The sequence below is a fragment of the Bison bison genome, unplaced genomic scaffold, assembly GCF_000754665.1.
Source record: "Bison bison bison isolate TAMUID 2011002044 unplaced genomic scaffold, Bison_UMD1.0 scf7180017862158, whole genome shotgun sequence".
NCBI classification, from domain to species: Eukaryota; Metazoa; Chordata; class Mammalia; order Artiodactyla; family Bovidae; genus Bison; species Bison bison.
This window is the reverse complement of record NW_011492730.1, coordinates 1,463,383-1,482,619: the sequence shown is the minus strand read 5'-3', so window position 1 is coordinate 1,482,619 and position 19,237 is coordinate 1,463,383. Positions and strand designations below refer to the sequence as shown.

At 48.0% G+C, this 19,237-nt stretch overlaps 1 protein-coding gene across 2 annotated transcripts in view; it reads left to right on the top strand.

Moving 5' to 3' along the window:
- Positions 1 to 19,237, top strand: part of EMILIN2 (elastin microfibril interfacer 2) — a 60,819-nt gene that overhangs the window by 1,351 nt on the left and 40,231 nt on the right. For both annotated transcript variants that reach the window (XM_010832725.1, XM_010832724.1), the window contains exon 2: positions 302 to 424. In XM_010832725.1, the coding sequence (XP_010831027.1) occupies positions 302 to 424 (123 nt within the window). The remainder of the gene's footprint in view (positions 1 to 301; positions 425 to 19,237) is intronic.

The window sequence follows — 19,237 nt, the reverse complement described above, 5'->3', positions numbered from 1 at the left end:
GAGGCGCAGGGAGAGCCCCGCAGGGCAGGGCGATCCGGAAACTCCCCGGGAATGACTGGGGCCCCTGGGACGTGGGGAGGAGGGCCCTTCTGTCCGTCTTTTGTCGGATTAAGGTGCCTGCTCTCCAAAGGTGCACCCGCGCACCCTCCATATGTCGGCTGGTTGGCCTCCCGCCTCCGTAGGACCACAGGCTCCCCGACCCTCGCTCGGTCGGTCGCCGTGAAGGCTCGTTCCCTCTCTCCCCCGCTCATTGTTCTCCGGGTTTATGCCGTGCCCTCTCCCCGACTCTCCTTCACCCCAGGAACTGGTGCGCCTACATCGTGAACAAGAACGTGAGCTGCTCGGTGCTCGAGGGAAGTGAGACTTTTATCCAAGCTCAGTACAACTGTGGCTGGAACCAGAAGCCCTGTCCGTCTGCGCTCATGTAAGTCGTGGAGCGGAGGGGCGGGCGGGGGCACTGGGCCGGGGTTGGGGCAGGGGTGGGGTCGGATCTCTGGGCTCCAGCGGCTCAGAAAATCTCTTCCAGCGGATGGAAACTCAGCCGCTGAAAAGTCTGAGCGCTGAGCGGGGTACCAGGCTCTCCGGGGTATTCGAGTCTGGAGTGAGCGTCCGGGACGCGCCTGCCTTGCGGTCGATCGCAAGGCAGAGGAGGGGACGAACAAAGCCCCCCACCCCCATTCTCTCTCCCTCTCTTTTTCTTTCAATTTTATTACTAACATAAGGCAGCTGGACCTAATTAGATCCATATTGTGTGTTCTGGGGCACGGAGAAGATTCCAAAATGTGTACTGCTAAAAACTCTTAGGGTAGGATTAGCTGAGAGGTTTGTTCTAGCCAGTGTTCTGAATCAGGCGTTTTGTCCAAATGTCCCCATAAAACTGACCTCTTCCAGGTGTTGTGTGTCTCTAAACCAAAGTCCCCAGGAGCAACCCGCTTGGAAGTGTGCGGTTGTTGTTTTTTCAGGCTAGATTTGGGGGATTCAGCTAAGTGGTTGTCAGGAGAGATGGTCCTTAAAGATGAGGGGAAGGCTTAATCTTTTTGCTCATAAAGATTTCACTGTCTTAAAAAAACAGCAAGGAGGAAGCGAAGCAGCAGAGGACAGATTTTGTTACATACATCATCCTCATTCAGTTGTCATCTGGCCAGTCTTTGTGTTTTTTGTGTAAGTCAGATATCAGAGGGTGAGCTGATGTGAATAAATGGCTGTAGCCGACGCATGGGATGGTTGAAATTAATTGTTTTCCCCAAAGAATAAGTTGTTTGTCTTAGAGCACAGTTGTCTTTACAGCAAAGAGTAGCCAGTAGGCGGATCTGTCTCTGGCAGAGCAAAGGGACAGACTGGAACTTGTGCTGCAGGAAACCTTATTCCAGAAGGCAATGGAGGGGTGAGGGTGGGCTTCAGGCTGTAGTTGGGATCATCCCAGGTGGGCTGTGGTGAGGACTGAGACAAGGAAGGGATGCCTGCGTGCTAGGTCACTTCGGTCATGTCCGATTCTGTGCCACCCCATGGGTTGTTTGTAGCCCTCCAGACTCCTCTGTCCATGGCTTTCTCCAGGCAAGAATACTGGAGTGGGTCGCCATGCCCTCCTCCAGGGGATTTTCCCCACCCAGGGATCGAACCAGGGAAAGGATAAGTCCTATTAAAAGCAAAAACACCACGACCCCCATCAAAACAAAAAAAACTTAGACTCCCCACTGCAGTACGCAGAGCATCGGTTTGACATTGAATTGCTGGCTGTCACACTGAGTTGGGTAGCCCATCAGAGGAGCACAGTGTTCTCCTAATGCCTGTGTCTCTGGTTGCACAGGGCGCAGAACACAGCATTTTGCAGGTGTTTCTGATGAGCCCAGGAGCCCGAGTTGCTGCTCGCAATTCACAGGTGTTGTCAGTTCTTCATGATTTGATCCTTAGGACCTGAGACCCATGAAAGTGAAGGTTCTTGGGAAACTCAGCCTGGAGTTATGGAGAGGGGGCTTTCTGGGTGGCATGGGACAGGCAGGCCTGGAGGCCCATGACAGGCTCAAGTGGGGAGTGCGGTTTAGCCACTGGTGACTGTCGAGCATCGTGGGAGAAGCAGGTAGGAGCCATGCGGAATTGACAGAATCGGAGCAGAGCTGAGCTGTTAGGGGCGGTGGAGAGAATGGAGGGAGGAGGAGAGAGAGCAAAGCCAAGGCCTTGGAAGAGGAGGTGCCATCTTAGAGAGCTGGGGAGGAGAAGCCCAGGAGGTGGAGGGGTCCAGAAAGGCCAGGGGTCTGGGGCAGCAGGAGGAGGGGGATAGGCCTTCTGCTAATGCAGGAGATAGTTGCAGGCCGGGGGCTAGGCCTTGTAACTTGTGTGAGATGCAGGGTGTGGTCCTGTGGAAACCCCTTTACCCAAGAGTCTAATGTGTTTCAAGGGTTTTTGTGGGAAAAGGGAATTGGTAGTAGCCAAGCAGGTGAAGCCTGGTGGCTCAGACAGTAAATAATCTGCTCGCAATGCGGGAGACCAAGGTTCACTCCCTGGGTTGGGAAGATCCCCTGGAGGAGAGCATGGCTACCCACGCTCCAGTATTCTTGCCTGGAGAATCCCCGTGGACAGAGGAGCCTGGCGGGCTACAGTCCATGGAGTCTTCACAAAAAGTCGGACATGACTAAGCTACTGAACACTTTCACACTTTAAAGCAGATGAAGAGCTACTTGGAAGACTTAGCAGGTTTTAGGACAGAAGTGAAAAAGCCGAAGGGAGAGACTGAATTTGCCCTGAGACTGAGGGAAATCAGAGGGAGACCAGGGTTCAGGGGGGAAGTAAGTCCTGCAGTAGGAGAACTTCCGAGCTGGACGCTCACCTGCCTCGGGGTCTGGGGACTTGGCACGCGTGGGCTTCCAGAAGGTTTAGCCGATGCTCCGTTTGCACGTACAGAGACTTTGGTTCCAGATTGTGAATTTGGGCGTCGTTCGTGTGAAACTGGAAGTGGAGAGGGTTTTGTCTGATACACGGGCGTTGTGAATAAGCGCTTTCCTGATGCTGTAGAGAACCTTGTGTGTCAGGCACCGTGTCAGGGCTGTTTAGTCCATACATTAGTTTAACGCCTGTGACGGTCCTTCAAAATGAATACCGTTGTCCCCATTTTTATCAGTGAAGACTTGAGGCAAGAAGTCCCTGACTTTCCTGTGGTCACATGACAGGGTAGTGGCAGTGCTGCCAGGAGACCTGGCCTTTGTGGACAGGCCTCTGTCCCTGTAACATGAGAGAGTGAGAGTGTCTTTAGTGGCTTCCCTGGTTGGCTCAGTGGTTAAGAACCTGCCTACCAATGCAGGAGATGCGGGTTCAATCCCTGGACTGGGAAGATGCCCTGGAGAAGGAAATGGCAACCCACTCCAGTATTCTTGCCTGGAAAATTCCATGGACAGAAGAGCCTGGTGGGCTGCAGTCTATGGGGTCGCAAAAGAGTCAGACACAGCTTAGTGACTATAAACAAAAGCAAAACAACAACAACAAAAAACACCACTTTGGTACTTGTAGAGTACTCAGCTACTAAAAGGATTTCCACGTTCTTTCACGGAAGGCAATTCCCACATAAAAGTGAGTGAGCATCGTTGGTCCTCGTACGAGCTTGTGCATGTGTGTTCATGCCTGTGTGCTTTACTCTGTTTCCTGGGCATCATTTGCAAGGATGCCATGGACTCCATCATTTTTCACACTGTCTACCATGCTGTGCAGTTTGGCTCTTATTTTATGAAAACACTGGCCAGTTTGCTTCCTTTGTTTGGTTTGCTAGGCTGGTTGTTGAAAAGATGCTAATTAGGGAGGCCAGCCTGGTGGAGCTTGAGACTTGTGGAAAACCACCCCTGTCCCCCTGGGCTCAGCCACCACCCTGAGACTTGTCACTGGGGATGGAGTTTAAAGCGTGCTTCCAGAAAAACCATTCGAAGCTCATGTCCTAATACTTGTGAGGTGGTGATACCATTCTTGTGTACGGAGGATGGTTAATTACTATGAAGACTTCTCTGTCACTAGGAATTTGAAATCAGGGCTCTCTCTCTCTCTGTGGGTCTGTGTCTCTGGTGCCCTCAGTGTGAGGAGGGGTCCGGGTCTCCAAGGCACAGGACCATGTCCACAGACAGTGCTCTGTCTTCCCTTAGCTAATTCCTGAGGGTGGCTGATCTGACCCGGGGAGGAGAGAAGTTATCTGGTGCTGATTATCCAGTGAGGAGGGAAGGGCAGCTGCTGTGAACTCTAAAGCAGCATAAAAGCTGGGCGGTGGCGATTGATCATTTACTCTGAATTCTGAAGATGGGTCTGAGCACCGTTCCCCACTCTGAGATCATTGTTCAGCTTTACACGTTCACGTTAAGAAAGACATAAATCTTCTAAAATTTCATCGTATTGCAGAGTTCTCTGATTCATTGTAAAAGCCTTTAGCAGTTCAGCCTGTTTGGTAGATGGTCACTGTTGCACACACCCCCGCACTTAGGATGGTCCCAGCGGAGAGAGTCTGTCTTGTCCTGGACTGGTTTGAGGGACTTGTTTTGGGAGACATAGGAATGTGGGAGACTTGGAATTCTTTCTGCAGGGTGGGAACCGGGCAGGTTGACGGCCTTGGCAGACTTGATGCAGTGTCCAGGGCTGATTTCACGAGACGCTCTTCTTGGAGCGCATTCTTTTAAGGGGATGAGTCCTTTTATGTTCATTATCTTCCGTCTGTACTGCAATCCCTGGGCATTATCCCCCTTTTACAGGAGGGCATGTAGTCAGGAAGTAGTGGAGCCTGGGAACAAGTCCAGCTCTGTTATTTCTAAGCCTTAGGCTCTTCCCATCCCACACAGCCCCTTGCTGTCTAAACCCACACTCTGATGAGCGCCCCAAGGGTGTGTGTGGTGTGCGTGCGTGAGTGTGCCTCCATGTGTGATGCTATGACCCTGGCAGCCCCAGTGTGATGGGAGGGGATAGTGAGGATCTGAGCTCTCGCAGAGCGCCCCCCTCAACACGGGTTGGCCATGCTTGTGTGCACTGCTGATGGAAAACAGCACTGTCTTTCTTCTCCTGGCTGGACTGGGCATTGTTCCTTTCATGCATCATTCATGCCTCATGGCAGCAATTCTAGAGAGTTCCTTCACCTCCCACTCAGCTGGGCTAAGCTGAGTGCTGTTAGTATTTGAGGCGTTTGGGGGTGTCCCATGTGCAGAGGAGGCGCCTTGCTGGTGAGGACAGGGAGGACCCCAAACGTAAGGCAGGGTTTTTCCCCTCTATTCACTGCTGTCTGACACTGCAAACTGACTGGGTTTATCAGCATCTGCCCAGCCCCTACCCGCTCCTTGGGTGTATAGAATTTTGGTGAAATTTTTCCTATTAGCTCTTTTTTAAAAAAGAAAAACACTCAGCGGTCAGGACAGGGAGCTGGGCGGGGCCAACTCTAGGAGCCTGCACTGCTGTGATAAAACAGATGCAGAATTTTCGAATTTCCCCCAGGTGTGAGTGTTGGTGCTGAGTTTCCAGAACTCCTCTAATCCTTAGATTCTAGAGGGAGCAGATGGTCATTCATTTGGAAGAAAAGTTTTCTATTAGGGAGCAGTCTCAGCCAGGAAAAGCTTAAAAAGAAAAAAAAAAAAAGCGCTTGAGACTGGAGGGAAAAAAATGAGGGCTTACGTCTTCTAGAGCCAATTCTACGTTTCTCACATCTCCAGGAACGAAACTGCTTTCAATTCAAACTGTGCCTTTTGTGTAGATTGCTCTGGGGGAATGTTTCTTCTTTCTGGGTTTTTTTTTCCCCCCAAGATTTCTTGATTTTTGGCTGTGCTCTTTGTTGCTGCACGTGGGCTTTCTCTAGTTGCGGTGCGAGAGCTTCTCATTGCGGTGGCTTCTCTTTTTCCGGAGCACAGATCCTGGAGCTTGGGCTCAGTTGCTGTGGCGCACGGGCTTAGTTGCCCCTCGGCATGTGGGACACTGGGCCAGGGATCGAACCCATGTCCATTGCATTGCAAGGCAGATTCTTATCTCCTGGGCCAGCTGGGAAGTCCCTTCATTCAGCTTTAACTACTGTCTTGAGGTCCATTGGCTGTGATGAGCCCTGCTCCTTGGTACGAAGAGGGACCTTGTTATCACGAGGGACCCCAAGTCCAAACCCAGGAGCACGTGCACAGAGGCACCCAGAGCTGTGCTTGGTCCCTGCTGCGTTCCCCTCTTCCGGCCCCATCCTCAGCAGCCTCTGGTGCTTCCCCAGGTGCCTCAGACCTTCCTTTCAAGCTGCCTCACTCTTTTCCTTCGTTCCTAGTAGATACGATGCTATGTTTGTAGAGCCCTTTGGTGTTCCCAGGAGAAGGCAATGGCACCCCACTCCAGTACTCTTGCCTGGAAAATCCCATGGGTGGAGGAGCCTGGTAGGCTGCAGTCCATGGGGTCGTGAAGAGTCGGACACAACTAAGCGACTTCACTTTGACTTTTCACTTTCATGCACTGGAGAAGGAAATGGCAACCCACTCCAGTGTTCTTGTCTGGAGAATCCCAGGGACTGGGGAGCCTGCTGGGCTGCCATCTATGGGGTTGCACAGAGTCAGACACGACTGAAGCGACTTAGCAGCAGCAGCAGTTGGTGTTCCCAAAACATTTTCACATTCATAATTTTATTTTATTCTCATCACAAGCTCAGCCAGGAGATTAAGCAGGGAAGAGACTGGGGTCTTGGAAGAAGAACTTTGTACTTATGGGCTACACTTTCCACCTTTCTTATCTTGGAGGAAAATGAATAGAATACACACAGAGGTTGTGGCTTTAAGGAAAACAGTTGCTTTTTGTGAAGCCTCATTTAATTCCCGTTAATTAGTCTTCCTCCACAGATCTGTGATTCCACCAACACTTGGTCAATGAATTAGAATTCTGATGAAGTCAGAAAAGGGGAGACATGGCAGGGTGGGGTGGGGACAGGTCAGCGGGCCCCTCACGTAGTCCCTCAAGGCTGGCTAGGTGTGGCCAGCGCTTCCGGAAGAGATAGAAGATGCAACTTCTGGCCTCTGCTCTACCACCGCCAAGCTGTGTGACTTCAGGCTCGTCACTCAACCTCTCTGAGACGCACTTCCTCAGCACTACAGGGGAGGTGACGGCTGTGAGGTACAGTCACCAGCAATGTCTAACAGACAGAGCTTGTTCTCCCTGTTTGGAGTTGTTGCCTCTCGGGTGGTCTCCTCTTTAAAGGCTCTGAATTCCCTAACAAGTTAGAGAAAGGCTGAGGTGCTAAAGAATGAAATAAAGACATACAGTGACCTAAGATGACAATTAAGAAAATGAGACAGTTTAAATCAATTTGTAAACGTGAAGTGAAACCCAGAGGTTGCTTTGGAAGCAGAGCAGTCATGAAGTTTTTTTGGGAAAAAGCACAGGAGAGATTACGGTCGATTTAAAATAGGCGCTTTGGGGCTTCCCTGGGGATCCGGGGGTACGAGTTTGATCCCTGGTCAGGGAACTAAGATCCCACGTGGTGTGGCCAAAAGTTTTAAAAAATAAGTGCTCTGGTTGCTGTGGAGGTTGGTTCCTAGCTCTGCAGGTGTTTGGGTGCCCGCGGCGGGTCCATAGAGAGGAGTCAGCCCCAGGTTGCCTTCGCTGAGCTCCAGTCATGTTTCATCCAGCCAAGAACACGCTGTTTTAATGCTCTGAGAAAAAAAAATCCTCTTCTTCATGTTGGGAATATTAAGATATTACTCGTGTTTACTGAGTGAATAATGAGGCAGGTGCCGTGCGTGACAGTGAGCTGCTGTTTTACATACTGTTTTCTAAAACCAAAAACTGACAGACTGCCAGTGTTCGGATGACTTCCAGACTGTCACCCAAATGTTCTGATTTATTGTTGGCTACAGGACTGTTTCACTGCCCAGAATTAACTGCTTCCGCGCTTGATGAAGCAGTTTTCTGGACTTAAAAATAACAATGACCCACTTGATAAAATGACACGAGCGTGACTCTGCTGATGAATGATTTTCCTGGGAGGATCTGGAGAGGGACAGAGTGGTTTTCAATGTGCTGGCAGGTCACGTGGGAGGAAAAATAATGAAGTTATTAAAACGAAGCTCACCAACAAGTTTTCTTCCTTCCTTCCTTCCTGTTTTAAAGTGGTGATGGGTGCTGAAAAAAAAGTAGGGAGGTTTCCAACTAACCAAATTCCTGGTTCGAAAATGCTGGAGAAGCAAACTTCTATGGGTGTGTCAAGATCCAGCTGCTCTTTTCTACCCACCCCCACCTAAAAAAATATTAGAAGATTATGGAATACGCCTAAAAATTATTCTTTGCAGCATCAACCTTTCAGGACAGTATGCTTTCCTGAGGATTTAGTTAAAAGAAATTTGAGATGCATATTTAGATGAAGTCTTCTCAAGCTGATCATTTTGATGAAAGGGAATTGGCTGTGAGATGTCTCAACTTTTCCCTGACTTCTCCCATCTTCTCCCACTTTTGTGATTGTCTGTGTGGGCCTCATTAGGTTATCTTTGCTCGCAGCTTATTATGAGGTGCCAGAGAATTCCCTCCTGCTTCCAGCTGTTTGCCTGCATCTGCCCAGCACGGATGCTATTAAAGGATCGTGATATAAGGGCCTAGATTTTTTTTTTTTTTTGGGCCTAGATTTTTTTCTCCCTAAACCGTGGTGGTGAAAATGCCACTTGTTTTCTGCTAACTGAAGCTTTTCCACATATCTTGAAATTGGAGCCCGAAAGCTGTGGTGGAGATTGCAACAGAGCCCAGGGTGGGGCAGGTTTCACAATCCAGCCCTTCGCGAGGGATCTTTTCACCAGTAAAGTGGTTCCCTGGCTCCAGGCAGTTTCAGCCCTAAGAGCTCTGACACAGGCGGGGCGGGGGGTATGGCGGGGGAGTGAGGGGAATGAGGGCCTTGGGCAGGGAGGGAGGCATCACAAGCCCCTCTGGATGTGTTGAACATTCCAGAAGCTGCTGTCCTGATGGTGCTCAGGCCTGACGTATACACCAGGTGGCCCACCCTGGAGATGGCCCAGCTGTCATCTGCTGGAGCAGCAGTGTTCCAGGACCACAGCCCAGGGTCAGGGCCTGGCTCCATTGTGATAAACCATAAGCCCGTTCCCATCCCCACACATTGCATCATCTTCTGGCCACTCTCAAGGTATCTGGGAGTCGTTTGGTTGCATCATGGCAAAAAAACAACTAGTGAGATGAAACACAGATTCCTTGCTCACTGGCGGAGCAGAAGGGAGGGAAGGCAGAAACACCATTCACGGCTCATGTCCAGAACCAAATTGCAAGGCGCCCGCTGAGCCCTCCTTGGCAGAGTCCACTCTGGGAAAGAACAGTCCCAATGAGGAGTCACTCTTTGTCATATTTTTTAAATGCTCATTTACATCTTTGACATTTTGTGTTATTTTACACAAAATGGCAATTTGAAGATAAAAAAGAAAATTCTGTTTTGAAAAATTTTGTTTTCCATGCCACCTGATGCAAAGAACTGACTCACTGGAAAAGACCCTGATGCTGGGAAAGATTGAGGGTTAAAGGAGAAGAGGGCAGCAGAGAATGAGATGTTTAGATAGCATCATTGACTCAGTGGACATGAATTTGAGCAAACTCTGGGAGATGGTGGAGGACAGAGGAGCCTGGTGTGCTGCAGTCCATGAGGTTCGCAAAGAGACATGACTTAGCGACTGAATGACAACAGCTTTCAAAAGTACAAAAATAGATATTAGGGCTGAGTTCCCAGTAGAAATAAAGCAATTGGTTGTGTGTTTGAAAAGTAATCTGATACAGTAAAAACAAGAAAATTTTAGTTAAATCCTCATTTTGAAACTCTGAAAAAGACTTAATAATGCTGATTTTGGCTTTTTCTTAACTGAGATTTGTAATTGGACGGTCAAGACTGGCAATTTGCTTCAAAATGCTGATGAGATTTTAAAATACTCAAGTGCATAAATATATATTATATATAAAGTGTATATAGCATATAAAATATATGTATATATTATATATGTATGCTATATGCAAAGCACACAAACAGCTCTACTGAGGTGTAATTTACATAAACTGTACATATTTAAAGTTGTATGATTTAACATGTATATATACCTGTGAAACCAACATCACAATTAGGATATTGAACGCCTCCATCACCCCCAAGAGTGACCTCACACCCCTTATAATCCCTCCCTCCAGTTCCCCTCCCACCCCGCTCCACACTCCCTCCCCAGGCAACTGCTGATGGGTTTGTGTTCTCTAGAGATTTATGTCGAGTCATATGCTCTGTACTCATGCATTAGGTTTTTTCATTCAGCTTGGTAGTTTTAAGGCACGTCCGTGTTGTGCTCTGGGTCCCTGGTCGATTACTTTTTACTGTCGAGTAGTATTCCTTTGCGTGTGTCCTCCACCATCTGTGTCTGGTTGTTTGGAAGCTGAGGACTCATGGTAAAATACAGTGTGGAAGCTCACTTATACTGATAGTAAGGGTACTACTCTGATTTTCCCGAAGACCAAATGAGACAGTAAATACATAACAGATGTCGAACACTGGATGAAACCGTAATGGGGTAAAGAAACACAGGGCCCGTTTCGCCCCGGGGAGATGTTGGATTGAGGCTGCCTAATTAGCATACACCATTTCAAACTGGCACGAGGCTCAGTAGGGTTGCTGCTGCTGCTAAGTCGCTTCAGTCGTGTCCGACTCTGTGCGACCCCATAGAAGGCAGCCCACCAGGCTCCCCCATCCCTGGGATTCTCCAGGCAAGAACACTGGAGTGGGTTGCCATTGCCTTCTCCCAGTAGGGTTAAGTAGACTTATTATTTGAAGACTCTTAGTTCCTTGGTTTCATTAAACAAATATTTTTGTGCCTGGCCTCCGTCTGGCCCAGGTCTAGGCCCCATGGGGACACAGCAAGGAACCCAACTTCTCTCTAGCTCTCCAGAAGTTCACGGCCAGTAGGTGACGTGAGACATAAACAGAAGTGTTTATGAAGCAAAAGGTAGGCATGAGGGCCGCAATAAGAGAAGCACAGACAGTGGAGGATGTTCAGCGGCGGAGGAAATTGTTTCCATCCGGGAGGAATCCGCGAGCTTGTTTGCAGGTGGTGACGTTCTAGCAGGGCTTTGAAGGAAGGTTCCAGCTGAAAGATAGATGCAGACATGAGAGAACACCAGCACAGCCCAGAGAGGACGTTAGCAGGGGCCGAGAGGAGGAGAGAAGGGAGGAGTAAGCCATGGGGCGCAGGGGAGGTCTGTTCTGGGCCTGGCCCCTTGGCATGTAGATGGTCACCGAATCCATGGGTGTCTGTCCCGATGCGCCCTGTGTATGAGGACATCAGTCATCCTGACGCCCTCATGTTAACTTGCTCACCTCTGTAAGCCCCTGAATGCATAGTAAATGGCTTCAATCATGTCCAGCTCTTTTGTGGCCCTGGGGACTATAGCCCGCCAGGCTCCTCTGTCCATGGGGCTCTCCAGGCAAGAATGCTGGAGTGGGTTGCCATGCCCTCCTCCAGGGGACCTTCCTGACCAGGGATCAAACCCGCATCTCTTACGGTCTCCTGCATTGGCAGGAGGGTTCTTTACCACTAGTGCCACTTGGGAAGCCCCCTACCTCCAAATAAACTCACATTCCAAGGTCCTAGGATTCAAACACTGACATATTTTTGGGGTGACAGAGAATTCAAGCTGTAACCCAGGGTTGGGAGTGTGGGTCCTATCATTTAGGCAAAGAGGCACCATGGAGAATTTTAGGTCAAGGACACCAGCAGAGCTCCAGATGTTAATCTGGCAATTTGTGCAAAATGGGTTGGAGAAAGGAGAGGATGGGTGGGGAACAGCGGGAGGGGCTCTGCTGGGAGCCTGGCCCGGTTCCCTGGTGGAGCTGAAGCAAGTGTGGTGGGAGAAGTGGGTCTGGCTGTGGAGGGGTGAGCAGTGACAGAGATGAAATGGCCAGGAGGCCTCTTCTCCGTGATTTGGGGTGAAGAGCAGTCTCTGAGCATGTTAGTCCGTTGTCAATGGTGGGGATAAAAAGGACCGTACCAGAGCACCAGATTTGAGCTCCGTGCGTCATACGGCAAATTTCCATTGGCTATCTAATTTTACATAGAGTGGTGGGATGGAGTGGGAGGGAGTTTCAAGAGGGAGGAGACATACATACACCTATGGCTGATTCATGTTGATATATGGCAGAAACCAACAACAATATTGTGAAGCAACTATCATCCAATTAAAAATGAATTAACAACAACAAAAAAGGACCATAACTTGTGTTGTTGTTTAGTCGCTCAGTTTTGTCCAACTCTTTACAACCCTATGGACTACAGCATACCAGTCTTCCCTTTCCTTCACTATTTTCTGGAGTTTGTGCAAACTCATGTACATTGAGTCAATGATGCCATCCAACCATCTCATCCTCTGTCACCCCCTTCTTTTGCCTTCAATCTTTACCAGCATCAGGGTCTTTTCCAGTGAGTTGGCTCTTCACATGAGGTGGCCAAAGTATTGGAGCTTCAGTATCAGTCCTCCCAATGAATATTCAGGGTTGATGTACTTTAGGATTGACTGGTTTGCTCTCCTTGCAGTTCAAGGGACTCTCCAGAGTCTTCTCCAACACCACAGTTCAAAAGTACCAATTCTTCAGCACTCAGCCTTCTTCATGGTCCAGCTCTCACATCCGTACATGACTACTGGAAAAACCATAGCTTTGATCTTGTGAGAGAAGGTGAATTTTTTTATGCACTGTCTTTTAGAGGTTGTGGCAGAATTGCCATTATTCACAGAAGGATCAGTTCAGTTCAGTCGCTCAGTCATGTCCGACTCTTTGCGACCCCATGAACCGCAGCACACCAGGCCTCCCTGTCCATCACCAACTCCCGGAGTTCACTCAGATTCACGTCCCTCGAGTCAGTGATGCCATCCAGCCATCTAATCCTCTGTCATCCCCTTCTCCTCCTGCCCCCAATCCTTCCCAGCATCAGAGTCTTTTCCAATGAGTCAACTCTTCGCATGAGGTGGCCAGAGTACTGGAGTTTCAGCTTTAGCATCATTCCTTCCAAAGAAATCCCAGAGCTGATCTCAGTACCTCGTTATTCATCACCTTTGATCAGTAATCAACTCTAATCTTTCATGTGGGCAGTTGGGTCTATTATTATAGAAGCAGCCCAGAGGGTTAGTCTTACTACAAATTTTTACCTTATGGTAAATACAATAAAATAATTGTATACGTCTTGTCTGATATGACTGGTCTCTGCTGAGATGCCCTAGAACAGTGCCTGTTGCTCTGGGTCATAGACGTCTGTAGGCTCCCGGTAAGTATGAGGGTTCCATAGTAGATACTCAGGGAGAGCCATCGTGTGGTCCTGGTGGGCACCCAGAGGATGTTTGCTGAATGAATGGATGAAAGAGAAAGCATGTGAATTGTTTCATTTATTTCTTTTATTAAGACTATATATTTTTGGAGCAGTCTAAGGTTTACAGCAAAACTGAGGGGACAGTAAGGAGATTGCTCATGTTCCCCCATCGCCCACATATACCCAGCTTCCGCCATTATCGGCTTCCCCTGCAGAGCAGAGCATCTCTTACAGTTGATGAACCTGCTCTGGTTCATGACAGTCATCCAAAGCCCATGGTTTGCATTAGGCTTCATTCTTGGGGAGAGAAAGTTTTTAGCTTGTTTCCCTCCCATTGTGAAGACTCATATGTGCTGAGTTTGGTTTTCACGTTTCAGGCACGGAGACCATAAGTTTGAACAACTGGCCATGGCTTGTGTTTTTAAAATGGAAATCGTGGCATGCACAGACTTTGAAATGATTGTTACAGATGAGTGAAAATGCAGTGGCTTGCAGCTAAAACGAAGGGTTGTGATAGGATAGATTCCCGTTAAATCAACCAAAGTAACAATGTGTGTTGTCGTTTAGATTCCTGAGCTGGTCATCTCAGCGTGAGCTTTAAAAGCTTTTGACCAAGGTGTAAGCCTACGTTGCCTCTCTGTGAAGTATGATGGACTTTTGATTTGGGGAGGCTTCATGTTGTCGATTAGTCACTCATTCGTGTCTTACTCTTATGGACTGTAGCCCGTCAGGCTCCTCTGTCCATGGAATTCTCCAGGCAAGAATAGTGGAGTGGGTTGGTATTCCCTTCTCCAGGGAATCTTCCCAACTTAGGAATCAAACCTGCGTGTCCTGCGTTGCAGGCGGGTTCTTTATCACTGAGCCACTGGGATGGCCCAGGGTTCGTGTACACAGCTCTAAGGAATGCTTTGGTGTAATTGGGAGGATACAGTAATCAGAGATAAGAGTGCGTTTTGAGAAAGTTAAATACTGAAAATATAGGAAATTATTTTAAAGATTATTCTTGTGACAGAAATTCTTTGAAAATAGCATGCTGATGTATTTTATTTGTGATAAAGTAAATTGCAGTGACGTCTTGAATGGTGGGCCAGCCTAGCGCCTGGGTTATCATGAGGATGAGAATTACTACTCAGACCATAGATCTTAGTTGTTTTATTTAAACAAAACAAAATAATGCAATCTATGTTATTTTTCTTAAATGATTTTTAAAGCGATGGACAGCAAGCGGCAGCCCCTCTTCACCACCTCAGTCTGTATATTTGTCTCCCTCCCCGCTCAATTTACAAGAACCGTGATGCCCTGAAGCGTTTCTCCAGGTTGTTACACCCTATCGTCCTATAGCGCCTGCATACTTGGGTTCTGGGCTGGTTTTCTCAGAAAAACATCACACCCTCAAATTCCTTCAGAAAGGACTTCTCTGGTGGCGCAGTGAATAAGAATCCGTCTGCCAGCACAGAAGAGATGGGTTCAATCCCTGGTCCGGGAAGATTCCACATGCTGCAGAGCCATCAAGCCCGTGCGCCACAACTGCTGAGCCTGTGCTCCAGAGCCCGTGCTCCGCAACAAGGGAAGTCACTGCAGTGAGAAGCCCGCGCTCCACAACTGGAGAGGAGCCGCTGCTCGCCGCAACTAGAGGAAGCCTGTGCAAAGTAACTAAGACCCAGTGCAGCCAAAAATAAGAAAAAAATCAAGTTCCGCAAGCCAGCCTGAGCACGAGGATTCAGTGAAGACTGCAGCAACACAAGCAGCTTGGCAGACATGGCAGATGCTTCCAACCTTAAAAAATCCACTGGCCACTCTGAGTCTCCTTGGAGTAAAATTCCTCCTCACTTTCTTCTCCTCCATGACCTCCATCACCCTTTTCTATTTAAAAGCAAATAAGCACAATTCTTCTTTCCTTACCCCTGGCCCTCTACTTGTCTACACCTTCAGGCTGGAGGCGGGCTGGCTGTGGCACCATCTTCCAAAGCAGAGTTCTGCTCCTTATAAGCAGAGGGCAGTTGGCTGTCAATGTCTTGACCTTGTTTGTCTTACGTGTGGATTTGAAAATCATAAGGTAGCACTGGCGTTACCTGGACAATGTGAGAAATATTAAACTAGGTTGTAACACTTGGTCCTTCTCCCCCACAGTGTGGTCATAAATTAGAAAAGAAACACAAGCCATGTTTTCAATTCCCAGATTATTTTTTTAAACTTAGAATGAATTACCCCCAAAGAAAGAACATGGTTTTATATCTGTGGAGAAACTCCTACTGTCTTAGGATTTTCTGAGCTTCTAAGTGATTTCCACCAAGTTCCAGGTGAGGCATCTTTAAGAGCTGACCACCATCCATGGTCTTCATCCAAAGGCCCAACATTGACTACAGATGGGGTATCGTAGCCAGTTCCCCTTTGAATGGAAAAGCAATACAGTGGTCCTTTGGGCTCCACAGGGGATTAGTTCTGGGACATCCCGTGAAACCAAAATCCATGGATGCTCAAGTCCTTTATGTAAAATGGTGTAATACTTGCATAGAACCTACACATATCCTCCTGTATACTTTTAATTGTGTCTGGATAACTCATAATACAGCATAAATGCTATGTAAGTACTTATAGTAGCTGGGTGTGTGACAAATTCGTTTTGCTTTTTTGAAACTTTCTGGAATTTTCTCTTCCATGAATACTTTCTTTTTTTTTTTTTAATGTATTTATTTATTTTTGGCTGTGCTGGGTCTTTGTTACTGTGCGGGCTTTTCTCTAGTCGTGGCAAGCGGGGCTGCTCTCCAGCTGTGGTGCACGGGCTTCTCACTGCGGTGGCTTCTCTTGTGGAGCACAGGCTCTAGGGCTTCCCTAGCTGCAGCGCGTGGACTCCGTAGTTTTGGCTCTCAGGCTCTAGAGCACAGGCTCAGTAGTTGTTGCTCCAAGGCATGTGGGATCGTCCCAGAGCAGGGATCGAATCCACGTCTCCTGCATTGGCAGGCAGATTCTTTACCACTGAGCCACCAGAGAAGCCCTTCCATGGATACTTTCAACCCATGGTCGATTGATCTGAATGTACCGAGAACACCTGGTGGGCAGCTGCAAGGGGGAGGGCAGCTGGCAGACGTGGAAGCTGAGAGAGAAAAGAAAGCACGGAGTGACCAGAGCTGAGGGAGGGAGGTTGCCAAACAAGACAAAGGACATGGAAGAAAAGCTTTCAAAATTATTGTGACTTCTGCAGGAGAATTTGAGGAAATCGTGCTTCTTCTTTTTTTTTTAAAAAAAAAGAGGAAATAATCAAAAGAGTTATTCAGTGGCTCTGAGAAGAAAGATCTGGATTTCTGAACCACAGAAAATCGCCCTTGGGCTGAGCGTCACGCCAAAGGCTGAGGCTGCAGCTGTTCTTGTGTCCACACCGTGGGAACCTGGGGGCTGTGCGCGCGGGGAGGGATGGGGTGGAGGCCGCCACTCTCTGGTCCTGACTCCAGGAATCAGGGGACGGGGTGTGGCTTTGAGAAGTGGAATCATATAGACTGTAGTGGGAAAAGCAGCCTGCTGCAGCCTTGGCCCTTCCCCAAAGAATTTCTTTAGGGTATTGTGGGCCTTTGTTAATGTTGGATTATTCAGCCTCCAGAAAGCTGGGGCTGCGCTTGGGCCTTGGGGGCCCCCCACACTTGCTGGCTATTACCCAGCTGTGGACTGGTGTTCCGTCGTGTATTTCCCCAAGTGAAGAAGTTAAAGCTAAGAATGTGGACTCCTTGGAACACACGTATAAGCTGTATTTCATGCTGCTGGGCGCGCCCTGCACTTGGAAATGATGTCATTTTTAGCAATGAGAGTCTGCTCCGAGGGAAAGCACCCCCACTCTTATAGTAAATCTGAAAATGACACTTCACTGTCGATTGCAGCTGAGTTGGGACAGCCTGATGGTTGAGTCACTGGACATTTCTCCAGTCGACTTTGTCTTAGGAACTTGTTCTGTCCTCAGGGTTAAGAAGGGTGATCAGTTGTGGAAAGCTTTTACTTATTTGCTGTATGATCAGACCATAAAACAAAGAGGATTTTGGGGTTTGAAATCTAACTTGCCATCATAAGTACCCAAGGAAAATACTTCAAGAGGAAACAGGAAAAGAAACAGCTTACAATTGTGGTTTCTCCAGCAATTATCAATATCAGTAATCTCAGATATGCAGATGATGGGCTTCGTGGGTGTAGTGGTAAAGAACCCACCTGCTAATGCAGGAGATGGAAGAGACCTGGGTTCAATCCCTGGGTCGGGAAGATCCCCTGGAGAAGGGAATGGCAACCTGCTTCAGTATTCTTGCCTGTAGAATCCCATGGACAGAGGAGCTTGGCAGGCTACAGTCCATGGGGACACAAAGAGTTGGACACAACTGAAGCCACTTAGCACATGCAGATGACACCACTCTTATGGCAGAAAACAAAGAAGAACTAAAGAGCCTCTTGATGAAGGTGAAAGAGGAGAATGAAAAAGCTGGCCAACTCAACATTCAAAAAACAAAGATCATGGCATCCAGTCCCATCACTTCATGGCAAACAGAAGGGGAAACAATGGAAACAGTAACAGACTTTATTTTCTTGGGCTCCAAAATCACTGCAGATAGTGACTTAAAGCCATGAAATTAAAAGACGCTTGCTCCTTGGAAGAAAAGCTATGACAAACATAGATGGCGTATTAAAAAGCAGAGACATTATTTTGCTGACAAATGTTCATATAGTCAAAGCTATGGTTTTTCCAATAGGATATGAGAGTTGGACAATAAAGAAGGCTGAGCACTGAAGAATTGATTCTTTCTAACTGTGGTGTTAGAGAAGACTCTTGAGAGTCTCTGGGACTGCAAGGAGATCCAACCAGTCCATCCTAAAGGAAATCAGTCCTGAATATTCATTGGAAGGACTGATGCTAAATCTGAAGCTCCAATACTTTGGCCACCTGATGCGTAGAGCCAATTCATTAGAAAAGACCCTGATGCTCTGAAAGATTGATGGCAAGAGAAGAAGGGGATGACAGAGGATGAGGTGGTTGGATGGCATCACTGACTCAATGGACATGAGTTTGAGCAAGCTCTGGGAGATGGTGAAGGATGGGGAAGCCTGGCGTGCTGCAGTCCATGGGGTTGCAAAGAGTCAGAGACAACTGAGCAACTGAACAACAGCAAATATCTCCTTTGTTTTGGGAAAGAGACAATCTCCTATATGTACATTTTCATTTTCAACACATTGCTTTGGTCTAAGAGCTGCGATTTAAGAAATGTACCAAGCTATATTGTAATTTGATTTATTGTTTTTTTAATTATCTTTTTGGTGGCCGTGCTGAGTCTTCATTGCTGTGCGTGGGCTTGCTCTGGTTGCAGAGAGCAGAGGCTAGTCTTGAGCTGTGTTGCTTGGACGTCTCACTGCAGTGGCTTCTCTTGTTGTGCAGCATAGGCTCTAAGTGCAAGGACTCAGTAGTTGTGACACATAGGCTTAGTTGCTCTGAAACATGTGGAATCTTCCCAGACCAGGGATCGAACCCGTGTTCCTCTGCATTGGGAGGCAAGCTTTTAACGACTAGACCACTAGGGAAGCCCTGTAATCCGGTTTTAATCAGGGCTCACCAATCTGACTTCGAGATCCATTAGGTACATTTTCAGAAATATATTTGCCCAAGCCTTTTGACTTTTAAAGCTTAGATGGATCCACCTAAGGAGTCAAGTAAAATATTTAGCATTTCTTTTCTTTCATGTTATTAATTTCTCCATCAGTTCAGTTCAGTTGCTCAGTCGTGTCCGACTCTTTGCGACCCCATGCACTGCAGCACGCCAGGCCTCCCTGTCCATCACCAACTCCCAGAGTTCACCCAAACCCATGTCCATCGAGTCAGTGATGCCATCCAACCATCTCATCCTCTGTCGTCCCCTTCTCCTCCTGGCCTCAATCCCTCCCAGCATCAGAGTCTTTTCCAATGAGTCAACTCTTCACAT